This window comes from Rana temporaria, chromosome 1 (genome assembly GCF_905171775.1).
Source record: "Rana temporaria chromosome 1, aRanTem1.1, whole genome shotgun sequence".
NCBI lineage: Eukaryota > Metazoa > Chordata > Amphibia > Anura > Ranidae > Rana > Rana temporaria.
In genome coordinates, this window is record NC_053489.1 from 312622046 (window position 1) to 312634594 (window position 12549).

General features: G+C 45.7%; 1 protein-coding gene across 1 annotated transcript; it reads right to left on the bottom strand.

Moving 5' to 3' along the window:
* Positions 1-11499: 11499 nt before the first annotated feature.
* LOC120924935 (NADH dehydrogenase [ubiquinone] 1 alpha subcomplex subunit 2-like) lies at positions 11500-11930 on the bottom strand. Its single transcript, XM_040335886.1, has one exon. It carries the CDS (start codon positions 11902-11904, stop codon positions 11602-11604), a length of 303 nt encoding a protein of 100 aa, XP_040191820.1. The 5' UTR covers positions 11905-11930; the 3' UTR covers positions 11500-11601.
* Between the last annotated feature and the right edge of the window lie 619 nt (positions 11931-12549).

Below are 12549 nucleotides of genomic sequence, written 5' to 3' on the forward strand. Positions count from 1 at the left end.
GCTATCGCGTGGGGAGTTAGATGCCGATCTTCTTCGTGCAGCTGTCGTTGTCGGTGGGGTCTCTATTATTTTAAAGTCAATCAGTGCTTGGTAAAGCTGTTCTGGGGTCCTGCACACAATTTTCGTGCCTTGATAAGTAAAGCGCAGGGAGAAGGGGAAGCCCCATTGGTACCTAATGTGGCGTTGCTGCAATTCCTGTAATAGGGGTCTCATTGCTCTTCTCTTATTGATTGTGAGTTGCGATATGTCCGCAAAGATTTGGTAGTCGTGTCCCTGAAAAGAGAGCTTGTTTTTCTCCCTGGTGTTCTGAAGGATTAGCTCTTTAGTCTTATAGAAGTGAAATTTAGCTATGATGTCCCTCGGGGGACCATCAGCTTTCCTCTGAGTTAAAGCGCGGTGGACTCTGTCCATTTCCAGCCTGTCAGCTGGTATCCCAGGCAATATTCCCTGGCACAGCGCTAACATTGTGCCATTCAGATCAATGATGGATTCAGGTATACCTCTAAATCTTAAATTAGACCTCCTGGCGCGGTTCTCAAATTCCTCCAACTTACTCTGCAGTGTTAAGTTCTCCTCCTTAAGATTTTCAATTTCAGATATGCAGTCCTGAGTAAAAATTTCTATTTCGTCCACTTTAGACTCAAGAGCATCCGTGCGATTACCAAGCTCTCTGATTTCTTTAGTGAGCTTAGTTGTAATCTGATCTGAGGTATTCTGCAGTGCCTTGTGAAGCATTTTCTCAAATTGTCTCATTATGCTGTTAGGGACCGCTGCCCCTTGAGTTATTTGTGAGGTACCATCCTGCGCTACATCCTCCTCCTCACTGTCTGTGGCGGTGCTCCTCAGGGAAGCCATCTGTTTAGATGCTTTAGCTGAGGTGGATTTAGATTTTCCTGAGGTGAGGGCATCTGAGGAGACTGGGGCCTTTTTCAGAGCAGCGCTCTTAGGATGCTGAGCGCCGCTGCTGCTATGTGCTTTCCCTCTGCCTTTTGTGCCGTTTAACACCATTTTGGTGTCAAAATGTTCTCTCACCCTTCAGTTAGCCTTTCCTGCGGTTTTCCCGGCTCTCACCCGCTCCGTTCCTCCGTTATTTGCGGGTCTTTTCCAGTCACGGTGCGGAGCTCTAGTCAGGCATGACTGACCCACTAGGCTCCGCCCACCTGCCCTACAGATGTTTTTCAAACGCTTCTAGACTCAAACGCAGCCAAACGTCCGATTTTTTTAGACGCCGGTTTCTAGCTGTCAAGTTAAATCGTTCAGGAGAGGTTTGAACAATTTCCCGTGTACATTGCCTTAATTAACCCAAACTTTTAGGGAAATATATACTATCAGGAACATGGGCCTAAAAACCTCTACTCCCAGAAAAAGAAAACACAATATGAGACAACTCTTTGTGTACATTTTAAACAAACACTTAAGATACTTTACTAATCAAATAATACAGTACCTTGTGCATTCATTAAACACAATACAACCACTTTCTCCTTTTATTCACATCCATTTGGCCAGTCCATTCATTCTTCATTTAGAAATGTTTCCCATTTTTGCCCTTTGAACAGCTTTTAAACACCTTTACCATTTGTTTTTTATTTATTTATTTATTTTTCCATATCTCTCATATGTTTCCCTAGTGCATAGGATTACACAAACCTTTAGTTACTTTTTTTTTTTTTTTTACCAACTACAATTCCTCTGGCGTAGCGCCTGGAATACATAACTTCCTTAAATGATGCTGGTTCACACACCTGCATTGCATTCACACTCAGCACTGCCCAAATAAGTGTGCGTTTTCTAGAAAGTGCGGTCCGGCTTACGTACGAATACAGGTCCATTGACCTCTATGGGAACGCTTCTGAATCGCACATGTCATTCATTTGTGAATAGTATAAAATCCTGATCTGATACTGATGCAATCCTGACCTGATCCTGATCAAAAACTGACATGAAAACGCTGAACAACTACCGTGTCAATTAGCTGTGAAAACAAAGCTCAAATTTGCACCATATATGTGTGAACCCAGCCCTAAAATTGTATTTTACCAAAAAGAGATAAAATCAAACATTTTAAAATCCCCAATTATATATCAGACAGGAGGCTCATATCTTATGCATTATCTTTCTTTTATTAATGCTCACAGCAGAAATGTGTTTCTAAAAATCTTCAGTGTAAAAAACTAAAACAACTACCACCCCCAGCAGTCCGTACAGTCACTAACCACGCCCCAACGGGGGTCTCCATAAAAGGGGGCTGCTTGTGGTGGTTCCTCCTCTTTCTTTCTGCTCACAGGATCAGATAAGTACTTTTATTGTTATCATCAGTTTGATGTCAGTTTTTTACTAGGGATTTTCAGGGATCCTTCCATCCCTGTTCCTTTTCTTCCCTCTGTTTACTCTTCTCATCATTGTACTATATACCAGTTTATGTACTTTTGCCAATTTATTTCCCATTGTGATATTCTATCACTGTCAGGTCCCCCTAGATCGCTATTCTGACATGAATTTTTTCCCTCTAAGATCGCGTTGTTCCCGACATTTGTAAACCAGCAGCGTCATTGCAGTACCCCGCTGACTTCCCCGCTGCGTACCTGGCATTTCACCGCCATTCTGAGGGAGAACACGTCTCCCTCAGCTCTTACTACGGACAGCGCGCGTTCGGGGGGGCGGAGCGTCTTTCCCGATCGCTCCTCCAATCAGCACCCAGCGGCCGAAGTCTCGCGAGACTTCGTTCCCGGGCCGCTGGGACAGCCCAAGCTCCCCTCCCCTCCGTCGCCATTCGGCGCCTACGGAAGGGAGGACAAGTTGGAGCCTGAGGCAGTAGATTTTTCCCTGCTCTTCACCGGGTAATAGCGTTACCGCTCGCACCCCCTTCTAATAACATCCCTAGCAGGATATATCACTACAGGATTTATAGCCCATAACTGTCCCTGAGAGGGCCATACTGGTAATATACAGTAGATTCACAGTATAGAGATACTGTACAGCGGATCAGTATAGAACCTTATATATAATTTAAAGATACATTCAGTGCTAATCCTGCACTATTTGATTCTCATACTACAGACTAGATATTTATATTGAAATGTCTGAGATTAACCCTCAATCCCTTAATGGAGAAGGTAACCCCAATAACACTTCACATACCTTAAGTGCTTCGCAACTGCAGGATATTATTCAAATGTCCATCCAAGCAGCCCTGGCCTCCACTGCCCCGTCCGCTTGGGCTCTACAGCCCACTGTGGTACCTACACCACCGCCTCAGAGCAGCGAACCACCTTTAAAAAAAGGGTAAAGTCTTACACAAAAGAAAGCACACCCTGGTGGTACTTGACTCCCCGGCAGGGGAAGAAAATAACGTGCAACAGGTAGCCCCTACCACGGGCCACCGTCCCCAGCATCTATCCGACTCTGCTCGACCCCTGGACCCCAGGGAGACTCAAAAGGGGTATAGGTCCGCTAGAAGAACTAAGCCGGACTCCTACGAGGATTCCTCTGCGGAGGAATCAGCCGACTTTTCTGACGAATCAGAGTTATCAGATTCCGAATCTATCAGTCACGATGCTGGGGCCATGGCGACCGACACAATCGCCAATCCTGCTACGCAGGACGATGTCCTCCTGGACGCTTTGGGGGAACCATTATTCCACCCGGACGCGATTACGCACCCGCGTTCCGGGGACTGGACACCCCTGCCACATGTGGCACAGTATGTAGAGCTATGGGCCAGGAAATCCCTGGACAGAACAGCTCGCAACAAATTGAGGGCTGAGTGCCCCAGACCCTCGTTGCCCAAGAAAGTGGTGGCTACCCCGGAGGTAGACCCAGTCCTTACAAAATACCTGATCAAAACAGGTAAATTTCAAAAGAAGGGCATAGAGAGGTCCTTTCGGTCAATACAAGATCGCGTCCTGGATCTTATGGGACCACTGACCAAAATCCTCAACTTGTCCGAACAAGCAGTAACCTCGGGACAAGCAGTTGATTTACCACAACTGAGAGGTTGGGCGCAAAGAGCCCTATGCTTAGCAGGCACCGCCAATACGGCATGTTCTGTAGAACGGCGCAGGTCCATCCTGATGCGCCTGGATCCCCAACTCTCACACCTGGCAGAGTCTGAACCCGGCCCATCGGCCGAGGGCATGCTATTTGGGGATTCGGTCATAAAGGACATCAACAAGTTTGTCGGCTTGTTTTCCAGCTTAGACAAAGCGCAAAACTCTTTGAGACGCACGGGAGCCAATAAGGTTTTCAACAGGGCCGGCAGAAGTAGAGGCCGTTCTGCCGGCCGCGCTAACTTTTACAGGCCACAGGGTAGAAATTCCGCCCAATACCAGTACCAGGCTCCAACCTACTCCGCCCCGGTGGCTCAACCAGCACCGTTCTTCCCTCCCAGAGGCAGACCCTGGCGCGGACGTGGGGGACGCGGCTACCCTCGATCCAGACCCTATACCGGTGAGTATACACTACACCACACTCGATCACATTCCAGTGGGAGGTCGGCTGAGATATTTTACCCACGCCTGGTCTGCGATTACGGCAGACGCGTGGATCTTAAGTTCTGTAGAGGGGTTCGGGATAGAATTACTTACCCTGCCACTCCTCAATATCATTCCCCCTCCCATTCGTTTCGCAAAACGAAACAGCATTCTCATAGACAGGGAGGTGCAGGACCTGCTTACCAAACAGGCCATCATGGAAGTAGACCCTTCTTCCCCGGGTTACATGAGCAACCTATTTTTGGTACACAAAAAAGGGGGGGGCTACCGCCCAGTGATCAACCTCAGAAGTTTAAATCAACACGTCCAGTATCGACACTTCAAAATGGAAGGTATTCACTTCCTGCGAGACCTTCTCCAACCCAGAGACTGGCTGGTGAAAGTAGATCTCAAAGACGCATATCTGACGGTCCCCATACATCCGGACTCCCAGCATTTGCTGCGGTTCCCGTGGAAGGGCAAGATGTGGCAGTTCACTTGCCTCCCCTTCGGCCTATCATCCGCCCCATGGTGTTTCACCAAAATCATGAAACCCGTGGTGGCAGCTCTAAGGAGCAGAGGAGTGCGTCTGATCATTTATCTGGACGACATCCTCATTATGGCCCATTCAAAACCCCAAGCTCTTCTCCACATGTCATGGACCATGTCACTCATACAGAGGCTAGGATTCATAATCAACCACGACAAGTCGGTTCTAATCCCATCCAGACAGATGGAGTTTTTAGGGTTTACAGTGGACACCATCCAGTCTACCCTCAGCCTCCCCAAGACCAAACTTACGCTCATCCGCAAGGAGATTCGTTCTGCCCTCCGCAGGGGATGCCTCTCCCTACGTACTCTGGCCCGGCTGGTGGGCCTGCTGGCGGCCTCTATCCAAGCCATATTTCCAGCCCCTTTGCATTACAGAGCCCTTCAGAGGCTCAAGATCATGCACCTAAGACAGGGCCTCGGATACTCGGACGAGATCCCTCTTTGTCAGGAGACCACCGAGGAATTGAAATGGTGGCTTCACCATGCCGTCGAGTGGAACGGCAGAACCATATTCAGTCCCAATCCGGATGTGGTCATAGAGTCGGATGCCAGCCGCTTGGGCTGGGGCGCCCGGTGCGGCGTAGCCTCTACAGGAGGGACCTGGTCGCAAGCAGAGACATCCCTCCATATCAATGCACTAGAACTACTGGCAGCTCTGTTTGCTCTCAAGAGCTTCATGCCTCATTCTCCCGCACGCTGTATTCTTTTTCGCATGGACAACGTTGCAGCGGTGCAATATGTCAACCGCCTGGGGGGCACCAGGTCCAAAACCCTGGCGTATATCGCGAAGGATTTCTGGCACTTTTGTCTGGCCCACAACATCACTCCTATAGCGGAGTACATCCCGGGTACACTCAACTCCGTGGCCGACTGGAACTCTCGATATCTTCGGGATTCCAGCGATTGGAGACTAGATCGATCAATTTTTCTCCTCTTGCAAGAGCTTTGGGGTCCGCTATCCTTCGATCTATTCGCCTCTCGACTCAACCGTCAACTGCCTCGCTTCTTCAGCTGGAGGCCAGACCCGGAGGCTTATGCAGTGGACGCTCTCCGCCAACCTTGGCCGGAGGGAACACACTACGCTTTTCCCCCCTTTCAAATAATATCCAGACTTCTCCTCCGGATAACCAACCTGGGAGCAACTGTGGTACTGTTAACACCATGGTGGCCTACCCAACCTTGGTTCCCACTGTTGTTAGCAATGTCGATAGATTTTCCCAGACTTCTTCCACAATTTCCTCACCTCCTCACCAACCCGACCGGGGATCCTCACCCCCTAGTTCTCGAGAGCAACCTTCCGCTTCTCGCGTGGTTAGTATCGGGATCCCAACCCCTGATAGAGTGCTTTCAGAGTCAGCTCGGAACCTCCTCGCCATGGCCTGGGCCCCCGGGACTAGATCGGCATATCGATCAGCCTGGAGACGATGGGTTTGTTGGTGTGATCAACGACAAGTTGATCCCGTTCAAGCCCCTGTATCACTAGTGGTTAACTATTTGGCTGACTCCTTTGACTCCGGTAGCTCCTATAGCTCCATTAATATCTACCGATCAGCTATCTCAGCATATCATCATCCCGTAGATTCCCTACCCATTGGCAGACACCCTTTGGTGTGTCGACTTTTGAGAGGCGCAAAATTCCAACGTCCCCCCAGGCCTAGATACCAAGCGATCTGGGACGTTTCCAAGGTGCTGGATATGTTCGCCAGTTGGGGGGACAACTCAGATCTCTCCCTTAAAATGTTATCCATTAAACTAACGGTACTTCTATGCCTCATCTCCGTTAAGAGAGTGTCAGACGTTAGAGCTCTGGACATTTCCAGACGACAGTTCTCACCACAGGGAGTTGAATTTTCCATTACACGCAGGACGAAAACCGGCATCACCTCGGTTTTCTACCCCTCATTTCCGGATCATCCACTTCTCTGCGTCGTTCGTTGTCTACAGACATACGAATCCCAGACCTCTGCTCTGCGCCCCGCGGGCTCTTCGCAGCTCCTTCTGTCCTATGTGAAACCCCATCTGCCGGTCTCGTCTGCCTCATTGGCGCGATGGGTTAGGACCGCCATGGACATGGCGGGGATTGACGTCGCCCTTTTCGGGGCCCACTCCACCAGAGGTGCCATGGCCACCAAGGTGATCGTCTCAGGAGGCTCTCTTTACGATTTATTGAAAGCAGCGGACTGGTCCTCGGAGACCACGTTCCGTCAATTTTATTTCAGACCTAGGGATCACATTTCTAGGTCAGTTCTCTCTTAAGGTTAGCATATATTATGTCATTGATATGTTTGTTACATGAGCTTTGAACTTGCATAAGATATGAGCCTCCTGTCTGATATATAATGGGAGATTTTCCTAGCTTGTGACGGAAAATATTAATTATATAAAGACAGGAGGCGAGTATCTTCCCTCCCTACCCTCCCTATTACGATTGTTTTCTCTTCTTCACAGGTTACTGACCGACAACCTGCGTGTTGCAGACGGAGTATCCAGTTTAAAGGATGACGAAATCCCGTCCGTGGGTTGAAACATAGACCTGCTTCGTTTTCCCCGTTGGGATCGTTCGTTTCCTGGACCCCTGTTGGGTCACAGTGGAGGATTGCCTCTTCTTCACAGAAGACTCTGGACGTCGACCGGCCGGTCTAGATTCCAGGGTTACACCTCTACAATGCGTTTGGTGCCGTTCTACTCAAGGGAGTGTCGCAGCAAGAAAGAGGAGGAACCACCACAAGCAGCCCCCTTTTATGGAGACCCCCGTTGGGGCGTGGTTAGTGACTGTACGGACTGCTGGGGGTGGTAGTTGTTTTAGTTTTTTACACTGAAGATTTTTAGAAACACATTTCTGCTGTGAGCATTAATAAAAGAAAGATAATGCATAAGATACTCGCCTCCTGTCTTCATATAATTAATATTTTCCGTCACAAGCTAGGAAAATCTCCCATCATTGTTAATACAGCCTAAACACAATTAAACCCATTTGCACAAATAACCATTCCCTTGTCTTGTAACAGGCAATCTATATATATAAAACTCAACGTGTGTATGTATGTATGTATGTTCCAGCATCACGTCCAAACGGCTAAAGATATTAACATGAAACTTGGCACACATGTTATTTATAGGTCAGTAACAAACATAGGATAGGTGGTTTAACCCTTACCCACCCCCATTTGCCATGGTCGGGGTTTTCCTTTAAAGTCCCATTCAACTCTATGGGAAATACATGTTACTTCATAACTTCCAAACGGCTGTAGATATTTCGATAACACTTGGTCACATGTTACTTATATGTCCACTTAAACTATAGGATAGTTAATTTATCCCTTAACTACCCCCATTTGTGAGGGACGGGGTTTTTGTTTAAAGTCCCATGCAAATCAATGGGAAATGTATGTTCCCACATAACTTCTGTACGCCTGGAGATATTTCAATAATACCTGGTACACATATTACTTATATGCCAAATAAAAATTTATGACAGTTATATTAACCCTTACCTACACCCTTATATAAAAGATGGGTATATTTATATTACTATGATTTTCCTCCCCAAAAGGTTAAGATAGGAAGACCGGGCAACGCCGGGTATTCAGCTAGTTTACTTATACAATGCAAAAGTTCCCCCTTTTTTTTTTTTTTTCAACATCAACAAAACTATAATGCCATTTACTGAACACCGCGGAGCCCAGTGTAATTGTATCAATCCCAACAAGAGCATATTTGTTGATACCGAAAAGAAAACAACACCTTTTAACTTCAATAATGTAAGGATAGGAAATTACACAATTAAAACAGTCCCCAAAGTTAGACTCTAAGGATCTAAAGATCTGTTTCCACTACTGCGAGTTGCCGTGCGACTTGACATATGTGAAGTCGCATGACAAGTCAAAACCCATGTATTTCAATGGTCCCTGTTTTAATTTGTGCGACTTAAGTCACAGCGACTCAAAAAGGTTCTTGCACTAATTTGTTCCTACTTCGGTGTGACTTGTTCTCAAACGGTTGCATGACATTGCATCAAGAATCGCATTGTAAAGTCGCATTGTAAATCACGCAAATCTGGGGTTGCAATAGTGGAAACAGAGCCTAACGGAAATACTGCATTTATTGGCATATAACACTCACTTTTTTTCCCTGAAAATAGAGCGTAAACTGTGCCTGTGTGTTATACGCAGGGGGCCGTGGAAAGTTTTTTTCTTGAAACTTCACTCTTAAAGTTAGGGAGCGTGCCATATGCCAATAAATACGGTAATCAAAATACCCCATGTATAAATTGAAATGCTACTCTAAAAAAAATTGTATCTGATCAGATTCCTCAAAAAAAACATTTGGTACCAGCACATACATGTAATTTATTAGTGACGTCACATTCCCCTTTTTTAATGTTTCCAATTAATTATGTATTGGGCATGGGAGTATGTGCCCAACACATTTTATGAATACTGTAGATTGACAATAGTTGCAACATTTTTACAATAAGCATGATTTCTATATAGATAACTTTTTCTGAATTAAATCCTTCTTTAAAATTCACTCTCCACCTCAGCAAGTCTATCGGACTCGCTACATATGGAATGCAAATATAGCAGTATGCTTTGCGCAAAAGTGTTGGCGAAGGTATGGTCTGTGGTTTGATCCCCTCTTTCACTTGAAGGGAAATAGGAGATTTATGCAAGCAGACATATACCTCTGTGTATTGTGCTAAAACATACTGGGCCAGATCCACAAAGAAGTTACGCTGGCTGCTAGGTGGCGCTTCCGTCGATTTCCGCGTCGATTATGCAAATTTTACGTCATTTGCGTGTCGTTCGTGAATAGGGCTTTGCGTAGAATGACGTTCACGCCGTAAGCATTGGCGTGTTGCGGGTTAATTTCGAGCATGCCCACTGGGATACCCCCACGGACGGCGCATGCGTCTTTCAGAAAAAACGTCATTTACGTCTGGTCAAGTAAAATGAACATAAAACATGCCCACATCTTTTACATTTGAATTCTGCGCCCTCACGCCGGCAGACTTACGCTACGCCGCCGCAACTTCAGAGGCAAGTGCTTTGTGAATACAGCACCTGCCTCTCAAAGCCGCGGCGGCGCAGCGCCAATACGATACGCTACGCCGGACTAAAATTATGATCCACCAAGTGGATCTGGCCCACTATTGGATAAGAGGAATGACTCAAATAAAGCACCACACACAGATGAGTACCCTACCCCTCTCACCTGCCCACTTTAGCAATGCTCTCCTACTTGGCAAGATCAAACGACATATATCAATTATTCAACAATCTGTTTGCATTCAGAAGAAAAAACAACTTATACTCTAAATTGGAATTCCAAGACAACAACAAACAAACACATAACATGTAAGCATTTTTCTTCTGAGCAGATGGAAGAGAATTCCCTATACCAACAACTTCCCCTTCTTAAAACCTTGGCTTGTATAGCATAGCTAAAACCCTTTCCCATCTGTACCACAGCAACAACATTAATAAACATACATACAAAAGTACTTACCACTCTCACGATATTTGGACTGGAGACCACTGACTGTCCCACCTTACAGTCAGTGTAGCCACACAACAAATAATCTTATCACTTCTATGCGACAGAAAGAAAAGCAAAAGTAGGTTGGGTCACCAAAATATAATCCTCATTTAACCATTTCAGCTCCTTACCAAAAGGACTGTCGTGTACACTTTTCTACAGCGTCCCCAAAACACTTATAATTATTAGTACCTTCTCAGAGGTACTTTGAGGCTAGGTTCACATTGGAGCGATTTTTCATGCAACCTGAGAGTCTAATTGCATGACAAATCATAGCCCATTGGCTGCAATGGCACCGTTACCATCGGTGCAACGTGATTTTGCGGCGCCGCACCGATTTGCAAAAGCAGTATCTGCACTACATTTTGCCGACTTCAGGTGCGACCTCAATAGACACTCGTGTATGAAGGCATACAGATGTCTATCAAGTAGCACCTGAAATCATGATGACCTTCTGAAATCGCGCCATCTCAAGTGAAATAGCACAATCTCAAAGGAAAATCAATGTGAACCAGGACCTAAAGGCGGATTTTCCCCAAAAAAATCCCCTATACACCAAGGCATGGTTCGTATCCCTCTTCTACATAAGTTTAGTTCAAGGTGAAATTTAAATCAGAGCTAAGGCAAGAGAAGACAGTCTGTCTAAAAGACAAAAAGATTCCTCTTACCAAAGGTGATTTTTTCCATCCAACCGCTGCCACCAACTGTTAAAGGTAATACCGCCACCCAGGTGTACTTCAGGTAAATGCAGGATACATTTCAGTAACCCCCGGAATTCCGTGAGAAATCACAATGAGACACAAGAAAGCATTTGAGTGTTCATTAGATTTTTTTATTTTTTTTTTTGACTTTAGAATTTTTTATTTTCATTTGTTCAAGAAGTGTTTATATTTTTCTAATAAAGTTAAATATGGTTTAATGCAGTTTGATTTCTGTGATGCGATTGATACAATACAGTCCAAAATGCAAAGTTCTTTACCATCTTGTACAGAGTCCATCAAGGCAAAATGTATCTATTGGTATGGTGACATGGGATTTATTATGGCTTGCTGTTTGCAACAGACTCCAAGGCTTTGGCTACTTGTTCAGCCTTTAGATTATTAAGGGAGACACTCGCCTCCTTTCCAAATTCATATCTTGCCCATAGTTTAGGCTGAACCTCTGAGCATTCTCTGATTAATATAGGAAAGTCTGGATTGGCCTTTTTCAGCTCCACATAGTTCTGTTCAATAAAGTCTCTGACCCCCTGACTCGCCGGAGACCTCTGGCACAGATGGATCCTGACCTCCCTCAGGTTCTTGCCCAGCTTTGACCCGATGTTTCTCACTATGGTAGCTGCCATTTTTACTTTTTTAAACTTTAGAGTGTTCATTAGATCTCTAAAGTTTATTCTCTCAGAGGGACTTATATGCAGAAGAAAAATAGGATGGGCTGCATATTATTGCATATGTCTGTAGATTTCATACAAACTTAGTATTTTCTTATCAAGATTTAAACCAGCTGAATTTAGTTTTAACAATGGCTAAAATATGACTTTTCTCATACAATCAGGCTGTTCCATGAATTTAACCACAATGACTTAGCAGAAGCAGGGTGTGACTCTATGCAAACTGTTAGCTAATGTAAGTATGTCAAAACACATATAGAAAAGTTAATTTCTACTTAAAAATATAGTCAGTTATTTATACATTCTATTACAATCATCCCCTCCCTCCTCGTCACTGGAGCAAACTTGGCAGTATGCTGCAGCTGGGGGAACATGATTGCCAGTTTCTTGTCCTTCTTGGGCACCCCCTCTCTCTAGGCTCACGTTACTCCCTTCCTCAACCTGGGAACCAACATCAGAGCCTGCAAATCGCTGCGCATCCTCCAGCAGCATGTACCCGACACTGTGGTCGAATAGTTCGGGGGACGCCTCCGTGCATGATGGTGGGGCTACAGAAGGAGTGACTGTGGACAAGAAGCCAGTGGAATAGGCCGCTTTGGC